General features: G+C 40.3%; 1 protein-coding gene across 11 annotated transcripts in view; it reads left to right on the top strand.

Annotated features, from left to right (window-relative positions):
* The window catches only part of rxfp2l (relaxin family peptide receptor 2, like), a 94,930-nt gene that overhangs the window by 8,488 nt on the left and 58,671 nt on the right, over positions 1-27,771 (top strand). For 3 of the 11 annotated variants that reach the window (XM_069892701.1, XM_069892699.1, XM_069892700.1), the window contains exon 3: positions 8,153-8,290. The exons of 1 other annotated variant lie outside the window; for it this stretch is intronic. Coding sequence is in view for 6 of the 10 variants with exons in the window: in XM_069892706.1 (XP_069748807.1) it covers positions 8,942-8,987 (46 nt within the window). In the remaining 4 variants the exon portion in view is untranslated. Of the gene's footprint in view, positions 1-7,947; positions 8,120-8,152; positions 8,291-8,751; positions 8,988-25,573; positions 25,671-27,771 lie in introns of those variants that run through there. 7 more of the 11 variants (XM_069892706.1, XM_069892698.1, XM_069892697.1 and 4 more) reach the window with 5 other exon arrangements.

Raw genomic sequence — 27,771 nt, 5'->3', positions numbered from 1 at the left:
CGGCGCAGAGGCCCGTGGCAGCACGTTGGAAGATGTGCCTCAGTGCGCTGTGACGCTGCTGGGCATGCGTGGTGCGTCGAGGGTCCACAACCTTCTTGAAAAGGTCTGGGCTGTCTGCGATGCAGGCCAGCAACAGGCTGAGGACGTTGGTCCCATGTCGGTAGGCATGCTGACAAGAAGTCCAGAAACCGAGAGTAGCAGTGATTGAACAAGGAGAGAAAGTTCCTTCACAGATGGAAGTTATGCAAGAAGAAGTAATGACTGCTTCTGAAGTTAAAGAAGATAGGCCTCATGGAGGATCAACAGAACTTACTTTTGATGAAGTTTTTACAATTCTTGAAAGTATAGCTCAGCAAATGGATATGTCAACTCGTTTATTCAGATGGATTGAGGATTTATGAATATGACTATAAAAATGAATAATATTTGTGGAGGTTTTCTCTGTGAAGAAAGAAATGTCTATTGTTAAACTGATGTTAATAGATGTTTGAATATGGTAGATACAGTTCAAGACAATTTTAAGAAAATTGAAGGGGCTTTTCAAGATTGTAGAGAACAAGTGGAACGAAATGGAGAAAAAATAGGAAAAGTCGAAGATTCATTTGTTGGATGGGAAATTCAGAAGAGGGGATTATTGAAGAAGATTGATTCTTTGGAAAATCAAAGTCGTCGGAACAACGTGAAAATAGTGGGGCTTCCAGAAGGTATTGACGGTTCGGATCCAGTAAAATTTTTCAAAAAATGGATTCCTTATGTATTAGGAGCTGATTTTTTTCCAGATGGTCTGGAATTAGATAGAGCACATAGGGCTTTAAGAAGTAAATTATACTCTGGTCAACCATCTTGAGCAGTTTTGATTCGCTGTTTGAGATATCAAGATAGGGAGATTATTTTGCAAGTGGTGGTGCAGAATGCTCGTAGACATCAGTCCCCACTGATGGTACAAGGTAATAAGGTTTTCTTTTATCCTGACTTGAATCAGGAGATTATTAAGAGACGTAGATTTTAACTCTGCGAAGGAGGTGCTTTGAAGAAAGAGATACGTTTTCTTTTCGATATCCTGCCGTGCTGAAGGTTTTCTATGGTAATTTCCAATCTCAGTTTTTTGAGAATGACCATGATGCTTTAATTTTTGCTAATTCTCTGCCAGACGTTCGTCTCCTAAGAGGAAGATGTTTGATAAGAATGGAAATGGGAACGGAAAAGGAGACATGTCAAAAAGTTTGATTGATATTGATGATCCGGAACAAGTTCTGGGGCTGAAATCATTGGGAATAAGATCTGATTCAGACTTATAACTGTTTGGAAGTCTGACTGGGGGTGGGCGGGGGGGTGGTTGACACTGAAGCTTTTGGAAGTCATCTGCCACCTGTGGGGGTGGGGGGGTTCTTCTTTCCACACCCAGTTAATTGGGGAACTACTACTCCTTTGTAGTTTTGGGGTATAATTTTTTTTTTGTATTTGTTTAAATTTTTTTGTGAAGGGTTTTTTTCTATAGTTTATTAACTTAGGGTTTTTTTGTGCAAGGGGAACTTTATTTTATTGGGGTCTTTTTGGATTTGTAAAAAGCCTTTTTTTGTTGTTAAAATAATGTTCAGTTTGAATTTTGTGACTCTTAATGTCCAGGGTTTAAATAATCCGATTAAACGCAAACGTGTTCTGGCTTATATTAAAAAGATGGAAGTGGATGTAGCTTTTTTGCAGGAAACATATTTAACTGAAAAAAAACCATTTAAAACTGAAGAGAGATTGGGTTGGTCATGTGATTTCATCTTCTTTTAATTCAAAGGCACGTGGAGTCACAATTTTGATTCATAAGAAATTACCGTTTGAACTTGGTGGAAAAAGCTGGTCGAATTTTAATGATTAATTGTAAACTGTTTGTGGAACCATGGTTATTATTAAATATGTACACGCCTAATGTTGACGAGGAGTAATTCATGTCTGAAGCTTTTCTAACACTGAGTCAAGCTAAGGAAACATTTTAGTTGGGGGAGATTTTAATTGTGTATTAGACCTGTTATTGGATGAATCTCCAAAAACTTTTTTTTAAAATGGAAGGCAGCTGTTCAAATGGCTTCACTGATGAAGGATGATCGTCGACATTTTCAACGCACATTGTGGCCCCGGGTTCTTCCCGGGGCCAAAAATACAAAAAAATTTTTTTTAATTAATTATAAGAAATTATAAATTTTCTCCATCCTCCAAGATTAACCATATTAATCTATCTGGCAGGTTGAGTTCTAGTAACTTAGCATGAATCATTATATTTGTGACCATCTCAATGTCTGACCAAATATCATACTGGATGATGCATTTACACATCCAGGCAATTATAATGTGTATGCATTATTGCATACTGTATAAAGGCTAAAGAGATACAATATAGATAGTGATAATGTGTTCAATTTTAATGCAGGTCTTTAAGCAGAAATAAAACAGCTGAGGATTTTGGTTGGATGAAGCAAAGTCCAATCAAAAGTTCATAAAGCATATTTTCATACCCAAATTCTGTTCAGAATTTATGTGATATGATACCACATTTGATTTTTTTTAAATTAGCCATACAGCAGTTACAGGCTCTTTCAGTCCACCAGCCCTTGCTGTGCAATTCCACCCAATTGACCAACAACCCCGATATGTTTTTAAATGGTGGGAGGAAACAGAGCCCCCAGAGGAAACCAACGCTGACACAGGGAGAACAAACTCCTTACAGACCGCATCTGATTCTAACCCAGTCGCTGGCGCTCTAACAGTGTTTTGCTAACCATGTCACCAATGTTGGCTGATGAGGGGATCTTGGGATAGCTAAGATTTATAAAAGTAATGATCCATTATTGTCACATAATACTACATTTAGAATATAACGTGAAATTCTTTAATGTTGCCTACCATAAGGAAGACAGAAAGTTGCCACTTTGTCAAGCACTCCTCACAGTAATGAGGTCCCAGCAAGGGACAAACTCATGACCCTGGTTTACAAGACCAGTGCTCTAACCACTGAGCTATCGGAGCCTCTGTACAGGAATACATTTCCAATGAAGTACTAATTTTTAAAGGGCTATTCCTATCATTATAAAGGGAGAGATAATGCAGGAAAGTATCTCAACCTCCATCCCATCCACTTATCCTATCCCAAAGAAAACAATGTAGGCCCCAAAAAAGTGATTACAAAAGAATCTTCCTCAATACCTCAACAGAGAGGACATAGGTCCAAATCCGAAGCAGCCAGTCAATGGTTACTTCTTTAAAGGGTTTCCCAAATCATTTGGACCCTGGCTCTACTCTGATCCTTTTTGTGCATTTCTCCCCTTTCATTATAACCTCTTTCATTACAGAAGAACTAGAACTTTTTGCTGACACTTTGAAATTACATTTATCATTGCAGAACTTCTGTTAAGGTGTGATAAGTAGCTGCTCTCTGCTGTGTAGGAATAAGTTATTGACCAATGGATTTTTGGTACATAGAAGAGCCAAGAATTAGAGGGATCAAGAGGCAAAATGGAACCAAGGTCAAAATCATGGCCTACTCTTTTCCCATTACATGGGATTTCTTCTGTTAAATTAAATGAGAAGACAGTCGATTTTCCTGTGAAGACAATATCGCATTTCTGATAAAAACACAAAAATGCTGGAGGAACTCAGCAGGTCACTAGGAAGCTATGCGACCTCCTGAGTTCCTCCAGCATTTTTGTATCTACAACAATCAAAACGTTTGTAGACTGTCATGTTTCATCCCATTTCTGAGTTTTCTTCACACCGGCATCACCAAGTCTGCAAAAATAGACTCATGTTAGGTAATTGGAGCTTATTTCAGTTGCCAGAAGCTGCAGATCTGATGTTCTTCATATCCCAAGAATGGAGAAAATTTCCCTCTTCTTATCATTAACTAAAGACATTTTTTTAGACTACATGGATAATGGTTATAGTTATAACTGTAATAACCCTCACACATAAAGAGTGATTGAAGTACAATAGAAAGTAGAGCATGTATTTGTGTTTTTGAAGATTAATTCATTCACAAAGATCTGTGTAGAGTGGCATCGCACAATTATTCAGTTTAGTTGCCAATTAAAGCAATTTTTGCCACTGCATATTGTGGTTAGGAATTCTCATGAGATCTTAAATTCTCACCTGTAAATGTTATCAGTTCAGAATTAGTTCAGGGCAATAAACAAAATATTAGCAAAAATTCTGTCTTCACAAATGCAGCTTGACCTTCTGAGTAGTTCCAACATTTTCTATTTTTACAGAAAAAAGTGCACACTTGATTGTAGGACTGCATGGTGTATGGCCAGGGCAGTAATCAAATCATCAGCCCTTCTGACGCTGGTGGCTTGTCAAGGCACACCAGTGTAGAGCAGGGTGAACCCCCCAACCTTCTACAGATCTGATGATCTTTTCATTCAGATTGGATCTACATTTGAATACTCAGTTTGCATTTGCTTTCCCTTCACATTTCTACATTTCTAGGGAGTACATAGAACCTTACACCATGGAGGGGCTCTTTCAGCCGGTGCAGAATAATTCCATGACTCCTTTAATGAGTCCATTATTCTTTATGCAATCTTGATAAAGGGTCCCAGCGTAAAACATTACAGATTTTTTCTCTCCATAGATGCTGCCTGACCTCCAGTTTCTCTTTGTTCACACAAGTATCCATCATCTTCAGTTTTTGTTTCTTTTATTCAATTAATCCTGCCAGTACTTCCCCATATCCCTGGAAATGTTTCTTTTCCAAGTTCATATCAATATGTAATAGAAGAGGATGATACTGTTATTGGTGAAACAGCAATAGGATTTATTGGAGGGAGATTAATAAAGGATTAATAACAGTAATCTGGTGGACTGTAGACCATATAATGGCACAAGGCAGTTTAATGAAGAAATATGCCAAGAAATTAAGCAAATCAGTAAAAATCACTAACAACGATGGATGATTTCCACTGGCCTAAAGTTAAATTGAACTAAGCAGGGAAAAGAGATGAGGGATTGAATTCCTTTAATGTAGAAGGATGACTATTTAACCCAGTATGTATGAAGCTTGCCAAGGAAGGAAATACTTCTGCCGATAATATTTGGAATGAACCAGAACAGATAAGAGAACAGAGAGAGAAAGGGAAGTAATTTACTTTATCAGTCAGGGGCAGGATAGAAAAAGTGTGAATCCTGCAAATAATGGACTGACAAATCTTGAGTATGATGAGCAGTTGGCACAGATCTCAAAAGTGAAATGCTTCAAATAAACAACCAAAAATGTCAGAACCTGCAGGGCACAAATAGCAGTATTGGGGTTAATGGACTTAAAGGTGGAGAGCCAAGAGTATTGGTAAAGCATAACTATTCAGAGTGGAAGCAGCTAAATGTAGGGATAATTTTGGTCCATAATGTATATTAATGGTTCAGACTGATCATGTCGGCAATGATCCTTATTACTTCTCTGGCTAAAGAACCTTCTTTTGATTTTTCTACTTTATTTTGTGATAAACATCTTTGATTCCAGTTTGACTTCTCCCCAAAGTGGATATTTTCATTTTGTGCCAATTCCATTAAAATGTTTAAAAATCTTAATGATCTTTTCAAGAGAGCAGTGGTCCATGAATTCATTTTGATATCATCCAGTATTTTTTTTTTGCATTCAGAACAGTTCCACTCTATTCTTTCTGGTGGTGTCCAGAATTATACACTGAAATGTGGTCTAATGTTGTTTAAAATATCTTTAAATTAATTTCATTAATTTTCAATTCTTCTTCTGGAAATAAGCACAACTGTTTGTTTTGGAGTTTTCATGCTATTATTCAAATTGTTTGTTGTTCAAAATCCCTATTATTCTTCTTTTCTAAATTGAAAGTGGCATGCATATTTTTCTTAACAATGTGATAAGTCACATTTGGTTGTTTTGAAATTCATTTTATGTCAAATCTACAAACCTACTAACTTGATGTTCATTAGAACCTGTCCTCCCATCAAGTGTCATCCTAAGGTTTAAAAACACCTGCATAGCAAACAAAAAATACTTCTTGGATTAGCAAATAATTAAAACACTTTCAACATCAAGCCTTGCAGAGTTTTTATTCACAATTTTTTAAAAAAATTGCAGATGAACAAGACCTTGTGGATGAGGAAAGGCTGTTGAATAAATTCAGAAATAATGCTTAACATTTATGATAAATACACCAGACCATTGTTTCTTCTTCCCCTTCTGTCATCTTCATAGATCCTGACTCCTTCTGTTGAGAATACAATAATATTGACTTACTTCAGATGAATAGTGATGGCAGTCAGAAAGATTCCTGGACCATGTCTTCGATATGTCTGCTCTAGTCCCATTGGGGTCTTGTTTGTGTCCATGAACTCTGCAGATTTTGTTGGAGTTGCTAGCCATATATTTCTGAATGGTCTAAGATGATTATTAATTGCAGTATTAATTTAGTCCAATTAAGTTCTAGATAATGGTGGCAATCTGCAAAAGACATTGCTTGTTTGCACAAATATTCTGACAAAGAAATCTGTGATTCCCATGCAAGTTCTAATAAACTATTATCTATGATCTGGACTCTGTACATAACAACCATTGTGGACAGCCAATGTTCTCTTGCAGAAATAAAACAGATGGAGATAGAAATGAAAGAGATAAAGAGCCAAGATAAGCACAGTGAGGAGAAAAGGAGTCATAGAGAGATACAGCACTGAAGCAGGCCTTTAGTGTAACAAATTTACACTACATTTACATTAATTCCATTCTCCCCACATACTCATGAGCTCGTCCTAGATTCTACACACACCATTACAAGTAATAATGACCAGTGAACTGGAGTATCTGGGGACACCCACTTGGTCACTGAGAGAATATACGAACTCCATGCAGTGGAGCTGCAGAGACCAGGATTGAACTCAGGTCTCTGGTGCTGAGGCAATGGCTCTACTGGCTGTGACCCTTCACTGCCCTCCTGGAGTGGAGGTAAACCAGGAGAAAGGATATCCAGCTGCAGAGAGAAGAATTCCTTCTTAAAATAGACTGACAACAGTGATCCAAAAAGCCCAACAACTATGATCTGAGGACACACATTGAAGGGCATCCACTTAGAATAGAGATATGGAGGGATTTCATGGGCTAGAGGATGATCAGTCTGCAGAATTTGTTGCCACAGGTGATTGTGGAGACCAGGTCATAAGGCTGAGATTGGTAGGTTCTTGATTAGCCAGGGCGTTAAATGTTATGGGGAGAAGGCCGGGCAGTGGAGGTGAATTGGAAAATGATGAAATGACAGGCAGACTCCATGGGCTGAATAGTTTATTTCTGCTCCTGTGTCTTTTGATCCAATGACAGGATTCAGCAAATGAATATCTGGAGCATTTTGCCACTGATCTGGCCATAGTGTTGCATTGAATTCAGTGACTTGGCTGGGACCATCATGGTAAAAACACAGAAATGCTGGAGGAAGAGCAGGTCTGGCAGCGTCCAAAAAAGGTAAAGATGTCCAGTATTACCAACGTATGGGGCCTGAACCCTTCCTCCGTTTCTCTCTCTCAAGGGGAGGAAGGGTTCAGGTCCGAAACGTCAGTCACATATGTTTACTTCCTACCGACGCTGAGAGACCTGCTGAGTTCCTCCAGCATTTTTCCTGTGGTTTTCACAGCGTCTGCAGACTTGCATGGTTTCCTGGAGCCAGTATGGTAACTGCTGGTCCAGTGCCACCACTCAGTCGCGATACCGCCCTGACCTTTCCCAGCTTCTGTCCCCTTGATGCCACCGTTGGTGCGTCTTGCTGCTTCCTCGTACGCTCCTGGAGTCTGACGCCACAGTTAACCACACAGTCCATCCTAAATCCCAGATACATCTGCCCACTCTTTTCATTGAAATACTTGCTACTTTGCAGCGTCAGCGGGACGTGACTTGAATCCAGAGGGATCACGACCAATAAAATGGTACAGGTCATTGTTCACACAGGGAGCACGAACACTGAGAGAGCAGATCAATGGACCTCCCCCTTCTTTTCCCAGTAAATTCTGTCCAGATGGATTAGAACCGGTGACTTCCTGAAAGATCTTCTGGGAAGTGTTTCTGGGATCTTGGCCCCCGATGAGATGACCAGGCTGCAGGCACCGAAACAACACGGTAACACACACTCCCTCTCTCTCTTTCTTTCAGATTCTCAGCACCCGCAATATGTAGATTTTTGTGCGACTATCAGATGATGCCCTTTCCAGACGTAGCCCCCTACTATCGGCCACTACTTCATTGTGCTGCCGTTCCGCGCGGACCGTAGCCATGGAGAGAACTCGGCAGGTAGGCGCCTTGATGCGGTCTCGTCTGCTATTTTCGGACTTTATTTCTAAACTCCGGGATTGAACGGAGTTTGGAGAGACGGCGGACGCTGGAGTCTGAAGCCAAACACGACCTGCCGGAGGAACTCCGCGGGTCGAGCAGAAAAGAAGGGTCGACGTTGTCAGCCAAAGGCCGGTCGTGGGGTTTTGGGCTGGTCACATCGACCATCCCTTTGTCTCTTCTTTGACCGCGGAGTTCCTCCGGCGGATTGGCATGAAGGCGCCGCGCAGTGTGCACAGCGCACAGGTGAGCTCCAGACTCCGGTCGTCGCCCCTGGCGCTGTGATGCGGGGCCGAGGCCTCGTTTTCTGTTTGACCCTCAATTGTCCCACAAAAACTTTAAACGTCTGAAGTTTGTATGGCAATCGTCAGGCTTCCAATCAAGTTTGTAAACGCTCAACGCGGTCGGACAGGTCGTGACAGACGTGGGCTGGACTTCGGTTCTGGCTCTGGTCCAAGGAGCGCTCCTGAGAGCAGCTGCTGTGCGTGGGACAGTGGGGTTGAGCTGGGAGTGGGTTGGACGTGGCGGCGGGGCGGATCCTCGGATCGAACTCGTGGATCCGTCGGGCACTCACACTCGCCGTTTTTGGAGAGCGCACTTTCAGCTTGAAGAATGACACCTCTTTTAATCTCCCTCGTTCTTCTCATCAGTCGAAGCGGTGAGTCCCCTGTACTTTGTTCTGTCTCCCAGTAAGGACATTTAAACAATGCCCAGGTGTTTTCATTAGATTTGAATAAGATTTTAAAAACCGTTTTGATTTGCCTTACTCTGTGGGTTTTTGGTTAAAACTTAGGAAAATGACCTTGTATTTGTTTTAAGATTCCCCAAGTATGTCATTTTAGTGATGTGCAAGAATTCCAAATCTATAAGTCTGGTGTGTCAGAAAGCAAGGAAGTTATTCTCTTTGCCATAGCAATATTACTGAATGTTGGGATTGTTCTTGTTTTGTATTTAGATTTAAAGCCATTGGTCATATTTTGTGGTGTCTCAAAACTTACCCTAATTTTCATTAAAAATAAAGGTAGAAGGTCAAACAGTCCCTCGAACCTGTGCCATAATCCAAAAAGCCCACGGTTGATCTACCCAATCCCAACAAAGGTTGATACTTGGTTCGTCCAAAAATCTGTCGCAGCTTTCAATATACTTAGCTGTTCAGCATCCGCGCTTCAAGGGGCTGAGCCAGCATTTAATTGCCCATTCCTAATGGCCCCAAGAAGATGGTAGTTCACCTCCTTCTTGCAGGCCTTGAGGAGTGGGTATGACATAGGTTGGGGAGAGAGTTCCAGGACATTGACCAAGCAATAGTGAAAGAACTATAGTAAGTTTTTCAGCTAGGGATGGTGTGTGGGTTGGAGAGTGACCCGGTGTCCTTGTGTTGCTCTTCTCCCTCGTTCCTCTAGCACAGGGGTGGCCAAATGTTTTTGGTTGTGGGCCACATACAGAAAAGCATAAGGAGTCACAGGCCAAATAATATTAAACCAGTTACACTGCAAGAAAAACTGTGTTTTTAGACCAGAAAACCCCTGTGCCATTGAAAATTCATTTTCTATTAAAATAACGATACAAGACTACTGAACAGTTTAATGTTGACATTACAGTAGTTTCTTTTTTTTTAAATTTTTTTATTTTTCACACCATAAATCACATTAACCATGGTACACACTTTTTCTTTTTCACACATATACAGTGCCATTTTCTCCCCCCCCCCCCCTCTCCTCCCAACCCACCCTCCCTACCTCCCCCCTCCCGTCCATTTAAGGTATACAATCTAGGATACATTAAACCAGTCAGACAATGTTGTCATTCAATAAAAATACATTACAGTAGTTTCTTGATGTGCTCACATATTACAGTAGGCATTTCTGTCTCTGCTGCTCTTAAATTTAAACAAATGAATGCAATAAAACTCTTTAAAATGCTCATTCAAACAACTAAACGGTGCAGACTAAGAGCAGGAAAAAAGATCAAGAAAGGCAGTCTCTAACATTCCTCCACAGCTCCCAGTGGATACAGTTCATGGGCCAAGTGTCCATTCCTGCTTAAACCTTCATGTAGAATAATCTTTTGCAATGCTTACACAACCCATGTACAGGCAGAGATGATAAATATGAAAGATAGGTAATAAATATTCAAAGATACAGGTAGGGGCAGATGGGCCTTTTTCTGGTTCAGGAGTAATTTACGATTAGAATGTAAGGGAAGTTTAAGAGCCTTACATTATAGTTGTTGGAAAAAAACTGTTCTTAAACCTATAGACACTGGACTTTTTTGTATTTGAGCATTGGCAATGCTACAAATTATGTTTGCCACATCCATGTAGAGCAGCTGTCAAACAGTGATGAGAGAAATTGCTCCTGCACAATACTTCAAAGTAATCAGTTAACTATAAATCATACATTACATTTCAGACCAACCCATTGAAGAGCTTAGAGTCAGTAGGGAGTAGCAGGATATGTTTGCCTATTATTTTTACCTTGTTCTTGTTGAGTGGTTAGATGACAAATGTGGAGGCACATACCAGTGATGTGCCAAAAATTCAGGAGGCAGGAGAAGGTGAGTGTATTTGCAATTATTAAAGAAGAGGTGCTTGGGAAGCTGAAGGGGTAGAATAAATCACCTGAACCAGATGGGTGACCCCCCCCCCCCCCCCCCAGGGTGTCTGAAAGAGATAGCTGAAGAAATGGTGAATAGACTGGTAGTGATCTTTCAAGAATCACTAGAGTTTGGAATGGTTCCAGGGGACTGGAAAATTGAAGATGTCTCTCCAGGCTTTAAGAAAAGAGAGAGGCGAAACAATAGGAAATTATAGGCCTGTTAGCCTAATTTGGTGGTTGGAAAGATGCTGGAGCTCATTATTGAGGATAAAACTTTGGAATCATAAGATAAAATAGGCCAAAGTCAGCATGGTTTCCTTCAGGGAAGATCTTGCCTCACAATTCTGTTGGAATTCTTGAAGAGAATGAGCAGGATAAATAAAGGAGAGTCAGGAGATGTTTTTTTTATAAACTTTATTTATTCGTTCAAAATACAAATAATAGATGACATACAACAATTAACCATAAACATGAACATTATTTTTTTTTATATATAGATAGAAAAAGAAAAGAATCCCCCCCGCCCTTCAGCCAGCTCCCCTAAGGAGAGCCATAAAGAAAAAAAAAAAGGAAAAATTAAACATACATATCAAGATATAATCAACGCAAATTAAAATGTAAATATTCTGAATATAACAACCACATTAATAAAAAACCTGTAATTATCACATGAAACATATGTAATTTTTTCCAGTATTAAACAATATTTCATCTCATTATGGCATCTATTAATATCATTCATATTTGTATCTTTCCACGTACTAGCAATACATTTTTTCATGACAGATAAGACTAAATATACAAAAGCAAGTTGAAATTTATCTAATCCAAAACCTTTCAGAGGTTGCAAACTGCCCAGTAAAAATACTGTCGGATCTAAAGGTATTTTAATCTTGTATAGGTATTCTAAAACTAATTGAATTTTCTTCCAAAAAGAAATGTGTGTGTATATATATATATATATATATATATATAAAACCAGGCAATATGAAAAAAAGTTCCAACAGAATAACCACATCTAAAACACAAATCTGATTAATGAAAACCATACTTTTTTAATTTTTCAGGTGTTAAGTATAATTGATGTAGAAAATTATAATTAATCATTGCATAACGTGCATTTATCAATCTAGTTACATTATCATAACAGATATCTAACCAATCATCTTCAGAAAAAATAAAACCAATATCCGCTTCCCATTTACTTTTGGATTTGTCCCAACCCTTTTTATCCATACCATCCTGTAGTATTTGATACATAGATGAAATATAACCCTTCTCTGGTACTTTCCTAAGAAAAGTCTCAAATTTAGTCATTACAAGTAAAATCATATCGCTACCAAACGTATGTAAAAAGCAACATCAATTTTCATTTTCTTAATATACGCCAAAACTCGTTTACGCTTGATCAGACTGTTTAAACATCGAACATTAAAAGTAGCAAACTTCAACTTTCACATATCTACTAATATTACTAAATACCAATAATATGAAAAGTCAAATCAACGTATATAGGCCCTCCAATAGGAGAAAAAAGTCACAAATTAAAAGCTAACTAAAATGAAAATAAAAAGAAATAAAGAAAAAAAATCCCCCCCCAAAAAAAAACTATCAAAAGGTAGTAATCCCTAAACAAAAATTGGGTGTGGGTCACCCACCAGTGACTGATGACTAGTAGAACCCAGAGCAAATCTCTCCCTCCCCACCCGAACAAAGAACAACATCAAAATATCATGATAACATAAAAAGTAAAATAAGAATAAGAAAATTCTTCTATTCATCCAAGAGATTCCAAACTCAGAGGTCCCATTTCAAAAGAAGTTGGAATCTTTCCATTCCCGTTTTTCCCATTTCTTCCATTTCCAGAACAACCGGATTTTTCTTTAGGAGACAATGGTGGACTACGTCTTTGTCCTCTTATATCTGGCAATGAATCAGCAAAAATCATTGCTTCACAATCATTCTCAAAAAACCGAGATTGATAGTCTCCATAAAACACCTTCAACACTGACGGATAGCGAAAAGTAGACTTATAACCTTTACGCCACAAAACTTCTTTAACTGAATTAAATCGACGTCGACGTTGAATTGCCCTCTTGACTCTAATCAGGATTTTAAAAACTCTGCTATTCTGAATCAATAACGGAGTTTGTCGTCGTCTCGCATTTTGCACTGCTAGTCTAAGTATTGCTTCTCTGTCCAAATAATTCAAACATTGAATTATTACAGGTCTCGGTGGTTGACCAGGTAAAGGTGTTCTTCTTGAAGCTCTATGAGCTCTTTCCAATACCAAGCCTCCAGAAAAAAAAATCTTGCCCTAGTACTTGTGGGATCCAGTCTTTAAAAAAACGAAGAGGATCTTCACATTATTTCTTCTGCTTTGATTCTCCACGTAGTCTATTTTCCTCTCTAACTCCTTCTCATGTTCTCGCAATTCTATAACTGATTTTTCAACCTTCAACACTTTTTCTGTGTTAGAAACCACTTGCTGTTTACATTCCAAAAAAGCAGACTGAAATTTTTTAAAATCTTCACAAGATGGTTCCACATGTGTTTTAACTGTATTCAATTCTGAACTTATATTAGCATTCATTTGGGCCATCTCATTCAGTAAGGGTTGAATGACAGCGTTTAACTGCATACATTGTAGTTCAGAAAAGCTCAGCCCTGCTTTCTCTGACGTAGTGGCAGAACCAGGTAACTGCAGCTCCTGCTGCAACTCAACAAAAGCCATTTTAGAGGTTTTACTGCGGGTCTGGACTCCCAGCGACAGCACCCCGACTTCCTCAGGGGGTCGCTGCTGTTCTCCCCCCGCAGCTCGTTGTTTTTTCACAAAATCATGAAGGAAATCGAAATCTTCAGGTTGGAATGCTGCCTGAAGCATTTCAGACAATGGAGTCGTCTTCCTGCATGCTCCCTCTGTTAAAATCGAAAGGCTTCCAGAATCGGGATCCACTTCTTGGGAACACGCACCTTCCTCCAGAGAACGGGTAATTCCAGTGCTATACTTCACTTGGTGAGTAGTGGACATTTTTTTCAGCTCCCACAGGCAGTCTTTGTAGTTTAGGCACTGAAGAAATTAAACCTGAGGCTGTAGCAAGTTGTTTAGGCCCCAAATCTTCAGTACTTCAAAAATGTAACTTCTTCTGCACTTGAGGTTTAATCTTTTTACCATTAATGGCCATAACAGTTCCTTAATACTTTAAACTAAAATTTAAGAAGTTTAAACTTGAAAACAAAGGGTTAAAAAACAGGTACTTAAAAGTCCAGCCAGAGAGGTCGAGATTACACGTCTAGACTCTACGCCATCTTGCCACGCCCCTGGAGATGTTGTTTACATGGATTTTCAACATGAGACCGCTAAACAAGATGCAAGTTCATGGCATTACAGGATAAAGGGGCCCTTCTCTGGCTGGCTGACAGTGATTAGTGGTGATCCGCAGAGTTTGGTGTTTAGTCTGCTACTATTCACACTGTAGGTAAGTGATTAAGATGACAGAATTGATGGCTTTGTGGCCAAGTTTGCAGGTGATATCAAGACAGCTGGAGGGGAAAATGGGAAAAGAAGTGACAGATGGAATACAGAGTTGAAAGTGCAAGGAATAAACTAGACTATTATCGAAATGGGGAGAGAATTCTGAAAGTAGAGGTCCAAAGGAAATTGGGATTATCTCAACATTAACTTGCAGGTTGATTTGGTAGTAGGCATTCATTTCAAGAGGAGAGGTCAGCATGAAACACCACATACTGCTGATTCAAAGACAATTTGCATAGCTTTTCTGTTGTACTGGCTGACATTTATATCTTTTTTAGCACTTCATAAATTGATTGTTGGTCTTTGAGATCTTGGAAAAATTGTGTTGAAATTTTGAGATTAAAAGGTGTTTTTTTTTAATTATCCCAATTCTGACCATCTTATCTGCATTGTTGCCAAAGAAAAAAAAGTGCCTGAGGTTTAGTGTAGCCAACTGGAAAGAAAAGCAGAACCTACATCTGGAATCTTAGAATTACAAAACAATTATGGCACAGGGTAAAGTCATTTGATCCATCCGGACTGTCACAGCTCAATAAAACCTATCCATCACTTCCACTTCCCTGCTCCTTCCCCACAGTCCCTGCAAAATTGATTCCCATCAAATACCTATTTATTTCTCTTTTGAGAATCCTGTTCAACTCCATTTTCACCACCCTTCACACAGCGAGTTCCAGAACATAGCTGGATTTCATAATAAAATAAGAACCTTTATCTCAAAGCCACATTGTTCCTCTTGCCCAATGTTTTGACCCCCAGTGCTTGAACTGCATAATAATGAGAACATCCATTGATTTACCCTATTTATTTGGCAGTCAAAGTTGAAGCATATCATGTGTATTACATTTTAATATAAAATTTCCCCTTAATAAGAGGAACTTTTGAATCTTTTACCCCTGTTGTGATATTTACAATGCAATCAAATTTATTTTCCCCCCGAAAAGAAGTACCCCAGTGAGAGCCAATTTGTGGCATTTGCAAATGAGAGTATTAATGTCGGATAGTTTTGAACCTTGAATTAACTGCCTAACATGTGTGTATTTCTAAACTGGATTTGAATACTGGTCTGTACACAAGCACTCTGGATTGCCCTGTCTGCTTTCCATTTGGAGTCATCATAAACACACAACAAACTGTTTTTTCTAGCTGATAGTCAAAGAACAAAATGAACTGAAAACAGGTCAGACTTCTTCCATATCTAAGCCAACTAGATGCAGTATGATATCATGCATTTGGAAGAAAAGGCTGTTACCATTCTCTCCATGCCAATAAGATTGAGACAAAGGTTTTACTTCCAAACATGTTGACCTCGTGTAAATGAAGCAATGAAAATTAATTGTTGGTGGTACCTCGAAAATGCATTCATATTCTGAAGGCTTGTTGGATAATATACTCAATTAGTATAAATTTAGATTACTTTGCATTTTGACTTAAATAAAGACTCAACTTGCATAAAAAACCCCAAAGGATTCTAAGAGTGCAAATACACAAATTACTGAAACTCCAGCACAGATTCTGAGGCTTGAACAGTATGGATCTGGCATTCAGGAACCTAGCCATCTGTAGCAAGTCAGAGGGATGGGGAAGTTAGTATGACAGTAACCCAGAGAGCGATAAACCCTCGCCCACTGCTGGCAATCTGAGGTCCAGTAGTTAATCCCTATCTTCTGCTGGTGTTCTCCAGCAATCTATCACCCATGGCTCAGGGTTGAGAGGCTACCAGCAAGGGCTGGATCAAGTGGTGCAACCTCTCCGTGAAGAGATGTGGGGATGAATGCTGCACTCTGGTTGATACAGAGAGTCGAGGCTATCAATGGGACCGATTCCATGGGTTGACTGAGCACCTGGTCCTAGAGTCCCTCTCTCCGCTTCCTATCGGCTGTGATGGAAGTTGCAGTCTCTCCCTTTCTTTCTTTGTCCCCAGCTGACATAAAAGATCAGCCATGATCTTATTGAATAACAGAGCAGATACTATGGTCTGACTCGCTGTCTTCTGCTTCTATTTCTTATGTTCTCCTAGCTCTTCTAAATGTTAGAAGAATATATAATTCCTGGAATATATAATTCCCAACGTTGGTTACTTTGCAACAACATCTCTGTAATAGCTATTGAATCCTTGGTTTCTAATAAGTTATTTGTATCATGGAGATTGAGGTAAAAAATATCCTGAAAGCAATGCTGTAATTATTGCAGATCCCTGTGCATAGGAGAAGGCCACTCCAATATAAAACCTACGACCCAAGGACCTCGCTGCCACGTCCCAGCTTGCTTGGCCACGGCACACGAACCATGGGTGTAAAGAGTGGGGCCAGTACTGCGCACACTGCACTCCACCTAAAAGCTCCTTTGCGCAGGCCCGAGGACAGGTCCACGTCCTCCCCCTCCACGTCCTCCCCCTCCACGTCCTCCCCCTCCACGTCCTCCCCCTCCACGTCCTCCCCCTCCACGTCCTCCCCCTCCACGTCCTCCCCCTCCACGTCCTCCACGTCCTCCCCCTCCACGTCCTCCCCCTCCACGTCCTCCCCCTCCACGTCCTCCCCCTCCAAAAAAGGAGGAAAAACCCAACACCCAACCCCAACCAACCAATTTTCCCCTGCAACCGTGTCTGCCTGTCCCGCATCAGACTTGTCAGCCACAAGCGAGCCTGCAGCTGACGTGGACATTTACCCCTCCATAAATCTTCGTCCATGAAGCCAAGCCAAAGAAAGAAAAAAGAGAAAAAATTATTGCAGAAAATCTGAGCAGTTGATGATGTGTTTACATGCAAATATCAAGGCATTCTTCCTGCTATGAAATCAAATGTTCATTTTGTGCCTGTAGGTGAAAAATTGTAAATGATTCCTCATCCAGGAGATGAAACGTTTCAGTGGATTTTGTTGCTACTTCCATTGGCTCGGACTTCAGACCTTTTTACCATCCACAGTTGCAACACCTATAGTATACGCACAGTGCTCTGGATTTGGAAACTTCATTGCATAAGCCATGCAAAAACCAGAATGCCCTGCCACAGACCACTGATTCCCCCAGAGTCTACAACCCCTCGTCATCCACTGCCCAGCATCTTGGCCATTTAAAACCTGTGAGGAGGTGTTGGCAGTAGGGACCAGGCAGTAAGACCCCGAGGAGGAGGTCTATGTCTTGGCTCCCCCCTCTCCCGGGTCTGAACCAGGGGCAGTGCTGCCATTTAAATAAAATGATTTTTGAAGAATGGGTGAACTAACAGATGACAAAGTAGGCTCGAAGGGTCAGATGACCTACTCCTGCTCCAATTTCTCATGTTTTTACATACTTATGACATTACAGACTGTGTTACAAAACGATCCTGCTGCACCCAATGCCCTAGATCGTGATTGCAGTGCCACTTTTGATATGCTGGACCTTCTCTGAATATCTTCTCAATGTAATAGTATCATGGTGTGAAATTACATGTTTTTCTTGTGTCCCTAATGGCCAAAGGAATTGCTGACCCTGGCTCCTTCAATGCTTAGTTCCCTGTTTAGGTTTCTCAAATAACCAAAATCCTGTCTCCACCACATTGTTTCTAACTTCCCAGATACGGTGCCTTTCTCAATCCCTGATCATTTTAAGCTTTACTCCATGTATTTACTTTATTAATGATTTATTCAGAAAAGTCAATTGACATAATTGTCCTTCCATCTGCTTATTTCTGCATTTATTTTTATTGCCTTTCATTCTTCTGCTTAATTTCTGTGTGTTCAACTCATCAAGTTAAGTAGTCATTTCCTGCCCATGTGGATCACGATGACTGACCGCACTGATGTGATTAGATTTATTAAGCAGACAGGCTGAACATTGATAATTCACTGACCAGGATCACATTATGTTGTTTAAAAACAGATGAATTGTTGGAAGAAAGTTGCTGAGTTAATTAAGTAGTTAAACAAATACTTGAGTACACATTACTCTGGTGGAAAGTATCAGAATATGAGACAGCTTTTCTAAGTCACTTCTCTTATATGCTTTGCCAGCTGCTTAGGTTCTATGTCTGTAACCCATCTCTCTAACTTCCACTACCTTTGATGAAGGGGGGAAGATTTGAAGGGGACCTTAGGGGCACTTCTTTTTAAACAGAGGGTGGTGGATGTGTGGAATGAGCTTCAGAGGAAGTGGTAGAAGTATTTAACAGATATTTAGAATGGTACATGGATAGAAAAGGTTTAGAGTAGCCATTCCCAACAGGGGCTGTACAGTCCCTACCCCCGGGGCTGCAGCACATTTAAGAGGGGGCCTCAGGCTGAAGCATTTTTAATGTAATCAGTAGGAGAGAAGAACAGAAGAAACCATACCATGAAACGACTGCTTCATAGGGAAGGGGGCCCATAAACTTTGAGTAGAGACATAAGGGAGCCACAGCCAAAAAAAAAAGGTTTGGAATGGTTGGTTTAGAAGGATATGGGATAAGCATGGACAAATGGGACTGGCTTAAATTTAACTTTTTTTTAATCTAGAAAGACATCTGGCTTAGATAGACAATTTAGTTGGAATGGTCAAGTTGGATCAAAGAGTTTGTTTCCATGATATAAAACTTTATGACTATGATTCACGATAAAATAGGAGATCGTGTTGCTCAAGACCATTCCATTTGATCACAATGATCTGCCTGAAACTTCAACTCCTCTTAGGGCGTGTAGTGTGGGCTGCTTCAACGACTACCGCCAAGTAGCACCAAGTTCTACTGTGATGAAATGCTTTGAGAGGCTGGTTATGGCCAGAATTAACATGTACCTAAGCAAAGCTCTGGACCCACTTTAATTCACCTATTGACACAATCGCTCCACAGCAGATGCAATATTGCTGGCTCTCCTTCAGCTCTTCATCAACTACAGCTTAACCTTCAATACCATTATTCCCTTAGTGCTTGTCAAGAAGCTACAAACTCTGGGCCTCTGTACCCCACTCTGCAACTGGATCCTTGACTTTCTCATCGGAAGACCAGAATCAGTACAAATTGGAAACATCCTCCTCACTGATCATTAACATAGGCACACCCCAAGGATGTGTACTTAGCCCACTGCTTTACTCCTTATACACCCATGACTGTGCAGCCAGGCACAATTCCACTGCTATCTCCAAGTTTGCCAATGACACCACAGTTTTCGGCAGAATCTCAAACAGAAATGAGGAAGTGTACAGAAGGGAGATAGATCAGCTCATTGAATGGTGTAATGACAACAACCTTGCACTCAACTTCAGCAAAACCAAGGAGATGATTGTGGACTTAAGGAGGAGGTCAGGGGAACACAACCCAGTCCTCATTGAGGGCTCAGTAGTGGAGAGGGTCAAGAACTGCAAATTCCTGGGTGTCGACATCTCCAAGGATCTGTCCTGGAGCCTCCACATTGATGCAATTACAGTTTCATCAGCGGCTATACATTTGATGTGTCACCGAAGACTCTCATAAACTTTGACAGGTGTACCGTGGAGAGCATTCTGGTTGGTTACATCACTGCCTGGTATGGAGATGCTAACTCTCAGGACAAGAATAAACTCCAGAGGGTTGTTAACTTGGCCTGCAACATCACAGGCATCAGACATCACTCCATTGAGGACATCTACATGAGGCGGTGTCTTAAAAATGCAACCTCTCTCCTCAAAGCCCCCCACCAACCAGGCCATGCCCTCTTCAGTCTACCTTTTTGGGGAAAAGGTACAGGCACTCAGCAGCTCAAGGACAGCTTCTTCCCCGCTGCCATCAGATTCCTGAATAATTAATGAACCAAAGACACAGCCTTAATTTTCATGCACGATTATTATTATTACTATTTTATTTTTTATTCTATTGTTGTAAGATGGTTATAATATGTATGTTTGCTCTATGATCCTGCTACAAAAACACCATGATGAAGGGAGAAAGATTTAAAGGGAACCTTAGGGGCAGAGGGTGTGTGGAATGAGCTGTCAGAGGAAGTGGTAGAAGAGTGTAAGTTTAAACAAATAAATATATTCCAGTGGACCAATAATCATCTACTTTTATCCAAATGGGTTTACTTTGGACTGCTAAGGAGTCCGAAGTCAACCCACTTGGATAAAAGTAAATGATTTCCTACTATGTCTGATACTGTGTCAGTGACCTGGATTTCCATGAAAGGGAAAGAGAGGCACTTACCAGCTGTTTGTGGGCAATACTATAGACATGTCCTATGACATCAATGCCAACTTTGCTTGCCAGCCATTATTATTTATAGCTGAAATGAAATGTACATTCAGATCTTCTCTGAGAAATTAAGTCAGTGGGAGATTTGAATGTGTAGATTGTGATGTTGAAGGTGTGAAGATTAACTGTCTGTTTTCTTTCCATCTAAAATAATTAATGAACAAACTACAATGTTCACCAACAATTACAGAGAGGTTTCCTTTTGTACAAACCATCTCTATCAAGTAATAGTTTATTTAGGAAGAACTCTTTCCCCCCCCCCCCCACCCCCTTACTTTGCTCAGAATCAAGACCATCTTCAACAATGCTCTTTTAATTATATCAGAATCTTATTAATCTTGGAAAATGTTAGATTTGCAAATATTTAGTGAATATATTTAAGCCAAATGATGAGCATTGGATTGGGGGAGAAAAGTTGCCTCAATTAAAGTTTAGAAGGTCAGTATGTAAGCGTCAACACAAGGACCTCAATATTATAATTTCCAATCTTTCTTTCCTATGTCATTTTTTTTATTCTGCAGTGAAAATTATTGGCTTTCTTTTTCACTGAACACTAGACTAATGAAATCTGGTAATTGAATTGCATGAAAAAAAACATAAATAGCTATTGATCAGCCCAGTAAATTAGTTAAGCTCAGTCTTAATTGCATGTATAGGGGAAAGCAGCTATGGAATTATGATATTTAGTAAATTACAGACATCCTAATCAATATTTAGGTGCATCTATGAGTGCCTACTGGAGCTCTTTTATTAAAAACACAGTCAGAACTGGGTAAGGCTATTTTTGAATACCATCCTCATTTTTATTAGCACTTGTAATTCCTGACTCTGCTAAATGTAGTTTTCACTTTCTAAAAATGACGAAGCAGTTTGTGCCAATAGTTACACTTTTTGCTTTTTGACTTGCCAAATAATAGCAGCACACAATGAAACCAGTGAGTTGGTTGCACTGAGTCACATTAATTGTTCATCCTGTACTGTACTACTTGTTTTCCCATTGTTTTTGTTTGGGTAAGTCACATTATGGGAACATGGTTTGAAATGATTAGTTTGGCAGAATACTGATATTTAACACATGCAGAGTCATAATGGTTTCACATGAAGAAAACTCCACTGCCAGGATCCTTTTGGTCTTGATTAATTTGCAGGTCCCAGAAATTTGCATGGAAGTTGATGTTCAATGAATTCTAGGTTTGTGTACTGCATTCAGATTTCGCATTTCAGATTTCTAATTTATTGTCTGAGTACATACATAACATCACATACAACCCTGAGATTCCTTTTCCTGCAGGCGTAGAGCAAAAAAAAAATCTGTGCACAACATACGCATGTAAAGAAATAAAGAACTGTAAAGAGATAATGAGTGTGAACAAACTGTGTGTACAATACAGAGAGATTTTTATTTAAATCAGTAAGTGCCAAGAGTCCTTAAATGAGTCCCTGATTGGGTTTGTCATTGAGTTGAAGGTGCAGGGGTTGCAGCTGTTCCTGAACCTGCTGGTGCAAGTCTTATGGCACCTGTACCTCTTTCCTGATGGTACTAGCAAGAACAGAATGTGTGCTGGATGGTGTGGGTCCTTGATGATCGTTGCTGCCCTCCAACAGCAGCGTTCCCTGTAGATGTTCTCAATAATGGGGAGGGTTTTGCCTGTGATGGTCCTGGGCTGTGTCCACTATCTTTTGGAGGGTTTTACACTCAAGGGTATTGGTGTCACCCTACCAGACCATGATGCAGCTGGTCAGCACATTTTCCACCACACAGCTGTAGAAATTTGCCAGGGTTTCCGATGTCATACCAAACCTCTGTAAACTCTTGAGGAAATAGATGCACTGACATGCTTTCTTCATGATGCCAGGAAAGATCCTCCGAGATGGTGATTCTGGAGAACTTAAATTTTCTCACCCTCTCTACCTCTGATCTCCCAAAGATCAATAGGTCGTATATCTCTGGTTTTCCCTTCCTGAAATCAACAATCATCTCCTTGAATGCAAGGTTTTTGTTGGTGCACCATTCAGCCAAGTTTTCAATCTCCCTCCTGTCTGCTGACCCATTGCCTTTATTTATACAACCCATTACAGTGGTATTATAAGAAAATTTGTCGATAGTGTTATTGTTGTACTGAGCCACACAGTCATAGGTGTAAAGTGAGTAGAGCAGGGGCTAAGAGCACAGCCCTGTGGTGTTCTGGTACTGATGGAGTTTGGGGAGAAGTTCTTGCCAATCCTCACTGATTATGGTCTGGATGTGAGGATCCAGGATCCAATTACATGGTGCAGTTTTGAATCCCAGGTCTTGGAGTTTCTGATCAGTTTTTAGGGGGTGATGATGTTAAATGTCAAACTGTAGTTGATAAAGAGCATCCTGATGAATGCATCTTTACTGTTGAGGTGTTCCAGGGCTTTGTGTAGAGTCAGTGTAGAGGCAGATGGACACAGGATTAGAATATTATAGCTATTACAGATGGCTGAGAGGGGAAATAAGACTGGAAGCTTCATGTATTGAGGTATAAATGCTACAGCTGTGGTAGGAGTGGAGGTAAGAGAAGAGGGGGATTTACTTTTTTGATAAGGGGAGAACATTGGGGATTGAGGTTTCTCCACATTTTCAAGTCCAACTTTGAATGGTCCTACTCAAACTTGGTCATGAGTTGAAACCTCTCACATTACAAACTTTGTCAACTCACACTTCAGGAGTGAAACAAGGAAGTCTGCAAACTTGATTGTAGAGATACACAAAAGTGTTGAAGGAAGTCAGGTGTGTGGTCGTAGAGGTTGAGAGCAGCAGGGAGTGCAGATGGGGAGCAGTGAGAGAGATTCTCATAGAACTCCCTCCAAAGAGAAATTTTGCAGAACTCAGAGATGATATTCCTGGAAGATCATCCAATTGAGGCTATATGAGTGGGACAGAGAAATAAGAATGGGGTGATTGATAGGATTACACAACAAGACTCCCCCTCCCTCTACCCCCTCAATAGTCAGTGAGAATCAGGAAAGCAAATATGCAGGACAATTGCAGAAAGAAGATTGCAGATACTGCAATAACTGTAAGGTCATCATAGTAGAGAAAATCAACTTCCCAGATATCAAGTGGGACTGCCAGAGTGCTACGGGAGTGGAATTCAGGACCATTTTCTCAAGTAGTATGTAAATAGCCCAACTGCAGAGGACACAACATTCAACCTCCCTTTGGGAAAGGGGATCACAATTCTATCAGTTTTAAAGTAGTTATGGGGAAGGATTGGAGTGATCCTGAATTGGAGCCTGGTCAATTTTGATGTTATTTGGACAGGAACCTGCAGAAGTTTACAGGTTAAGGCATGTCTAGCAAGTGGGAGGTTTTTCAAAGTGAGATAATGAAAGCTTAGGGAACAGCATGTTCCTGTTAGAGTGAAAGGCAAGCCTGGCTGGAATAAGAACACTGGATGTCGAGAGATTGTGAGGCTCTGGCCTGGCAGGGATATTTCTATTTAAGAAGGGAAAGGGGTTGTATGATGGTCTGACCTCCGTTCACAACTCTCTTGCAATCTTGGGCGAAGTGGTTCCTGTACCACACAGTGATGCCCTCTGACAGGATTCTTTCAAAGGTGCATCTGTAGAAATTCTAGAAGGTACAGGTGACGTGATCTGTGATTCTGGTTATCCCTCTGCAACTGCATTTTCGATTTCCTCATTGGGAGACGACAATCAGTATGGATTAGTACCTCCTCCTCACTGATCACCTACATGGGGCACCTCAGTGCTGCATGCTTGGTTCCCTGCTCTATTGCCTCTACACTAACAAATTGTGTAGCCAGATTTGGCTCCAATGCAATCTACAAATATATTGATGTCACCACCCCTGTTAGTTGAATAACATGAAATAATGAGTTGGGATTATATACAGTATTAACAGTCCAAAGGGCATTAAATATTGGGTGTAAAATAGCTCCACTCTTTTAACCAAATAGGTTGAAGGAGTTCTGGATGATGCTGAAGGTTATAAAAAGATGTAGACAGGATGAAGAGTTGGATGGATAAGTGACAGATGGAGAATCTGAATAAGTGTGAGGTGATGCATTTTGGAAATACAAACCAGAAGGCAGAGTACAGGGTTAATGGTTAGTTACTTATGAATCTGGATGAACAGATTGACCTTGGGACCAAATCCATACATCCTTCAAGAAAAGGCTAATGGAATGCTGGGCTTCATTAACAGGGGGATTCAGATCCAGAGTCAAGACATCATGTTGCAACTCTACAATTCTCTGGTGAGACCATATGTAGAGTATAGTGTTCAGTTCTGGTCACCTCGCTATAGGAAGGATTTGGAAACTATGGAGAAGGTGCGGAGGAGATTTACCAGGATGTTTCCTGGATTGGAAAATACGTCTTATGAGGAAAGGTTAGCAGAGCTGGGACCTTTCTCTCTGGAGTGAAGAAGGATGAGAGGTGACTTAATAGAGGTCTACAAAATTATGAGAGGCATAGTTAGGGTGGACAGTCAGTGCCTTTTTCTCAGGGCAGGAATAGCAAACACCAGAGAACATCTGCATAAAGTGAAGGGAGGGAAGTTCAGGGGAGACATCAGGGGTATGTTTTTTTTTCTGAAATGCCTTGCCAGGGATGGTGGTGGAGGGTGAAACATTAGGGGCATTTTCAGAGACTCTTAGACAGGCACCTGGATGGAAGAAAAATAGAGGATTATGAGGTACAGAGGGTTTAGTATTTTTTTAAAGGAATGAAATGGCACATCATTGAGGGTTGAAGGGCCTGCTGTGACAGAGTATTTGGAGGTAGTTTGGGAGGAATTGCTAGAACAGCTTGCACACACACACATTTTAAAACACAGAATATTTGCAGGACTTTTGCAGAGTGCTTTTTGCAAGAGGCAACAAAGTTGCAGCATACAGCTTGCCTGGGAACATGTGATCTTTGCAAAAAGAACAGTTTTGCTCTCAGAGAGGGAGGAAGTGAAACAGAGAGGAGAAACACACAAATCTGTTCCAGAGGGGAAAACTGGCAAACTTTGGAAGGCTGCCTGATCAAAGGAGAAGACTGGAGGTATGAAAGGTGACCTGAAAGAAAGATGATCATCTGGAGAACTGATTGAGAAGGAATCAGTTGTGCATGTCCTGGAAAAGGAATCTCTCTCTAAAAACCAGCAAGAACCCTCCTGAGTGGAAACCATTTGCCTGTTAAGCACCAAAGACTGGTGAACTTTGTTAATGCTAACTTTTGTGCAGAGTACAAGAATTGCCTGCATCTAGTGAGATTGGACTGTGATCCAAATAACTTTTCTAATCTTAAATATACCAGCAGTTAGTATTAGAAGGGGGATTAGGTAGGTTAAGTAAGTAGGTTAAGTAATAAGTTAAAGTTTAATTCTGTTTTCTTGTTTAATTATAATTAAGAACTACTTTTGTTGAAGTAACCCTGTGTTGTGGTGCGTATCTATTGCTGCTGGTTTTGGGGGTCCTCTGGACTCCGTAACAGTGCATGTGCTGTAGTGTTCTACGTTCTAAAATGAGCATTTGGTTTTGGACGAATACATATTGGAAAAGCAAATCCAACTGCTCATCAAATGTACCAGCAAACATTTCACCTTTAAATGAAGCTTCCAAACTATATGAACTGGTTAATCAGCTTTTTCCTGCCTGTGGGAGACTGCTGTTCACAATTCAGTTGATTAAATAGTCCCCCCTAACCTCCAATGTTCTGCCAAATTGTGACTTTAACTATTATGAAAGTTTTGATAAATTGTCATGCTTATTGTTTTCAGGCAGGAACTTATTAAAATGTTCTGACTGTACAACTCCCTCTCATTGGCTGCATCGATATTATCAGAAGATGTGATTGTATTTAAAGTTGCTCATATTTTCACAGAGACTCAAGTGTTCGCTCTATTGAACCAGAAAGAATTTCTACTTTCAACTTTTAGTCTCCTCCCTAATCCTTAATATGGTGGACATTGTTGATGGCTCTTTCTGCAGTTACAATAGGAACTTAAGAAGAGAGAAATAGGAGTAGGCAAGTGAGCCCATTCTGTCTTTTGTCGAGATCTGTGACTGATCCACATATTGCTGATCTTGATCCATACCCATTGATTGATTGCTTGGATTAACAAAAAATTGGCCTAGAATTTATTACTGTTTTCAGGTCACAATGATTGGTGACCAGGCCTCAGACAACAGATCCTGAGGCCCTGTTCCCAGACCACCTTGATTAGTTTTCATCAGCTGACTGTTATTTAAGGTCCAAGAACTATGTTTAAATTGTTCTGACCATCAGGCATTCAAAAGAAGTTCATATTGTTGCAAACAATTAAAAAATTAGAAAAGTGAAGATGTAATAAATTTACTTAAAAGATCTTAAGAGTATTGGAAATGAAGGCAAAACAAAGAAAAAACATACAACAGACCATTTATCTGTGCTTAACCCATATAGGTCAGGAACTTCACCTCAAATTTACAGTGGGATGGTAAAAACTGAGGATTCAGTTCCGATTTGAGATTGATTTATAGTCACAGAGTACAGACATAACATCACATACAACCCTGAGATGCTTTTTTGCTGCGGGAAAGGCAGAATTATCTATTGGGAATCAAACTGCACTCAATGTTCCCATATAAACAAATGTAAACAAACTGTGCAATGCAGAAAGAAAAACAATTCAATTAAGTGCACAAATCAAGAGTCCTTAACTGAGTCCCTGATTGATTTTGTTGTTGAGGAGTCTGATGGTGGAGGGGTAGCACCTGTTTCTGAACCCAGTGGTGCAAATCTTGTGGCCCTGATCCACCTTTCCTGATGGCAGCAGTGAGAACAGAGCCATGTGCTGGGTGAAATGAATCCTTGATGATTGCTGCTGCTCTCAGATGTCGATGTTCTTAATGGTGGGGAAGAGTTTTGCCTCTAATATCCTGGGGTGTGTCCATTACCTTTGCAGGGTGACATAAAGTGCATTAAAGCCCCTCAGCTCAGGATGTCTGTCCTCCACCCTTTGACTCTGTGTCCGGTCCAGCAGTGGAGTGGGAGATCAAATACTAACCTTCAGTTTGTCTCTGATTTCCACACTTCAGTGCACAGATATCTTGCTGGTGGCTTTCCATAGAATGCACTATACAGTGCCAATGTAATCCCTCACTGAAGGCACCTGGAATGT

The sequence above is a fragment of the Narcine bancroftii genome, chromosome 8 (assembly GCF_036971445.1).
Source record: "Narcine bancroftii isolate sNarBan1 chromosome 8, sNarBan1.hap1, whole genome shotgun sequence".
Lineage (NCBI taxonomy): Eukaryota > Metazoa > Chordata > Chondrichthyes > Torpediniformes > Narcinidae > Narcine > Narcine bancroftii.
Note: the sequence above shows the minus strand (reverse complement) of the source record. Positions and strands in the feature narration are given on the sequence as shown.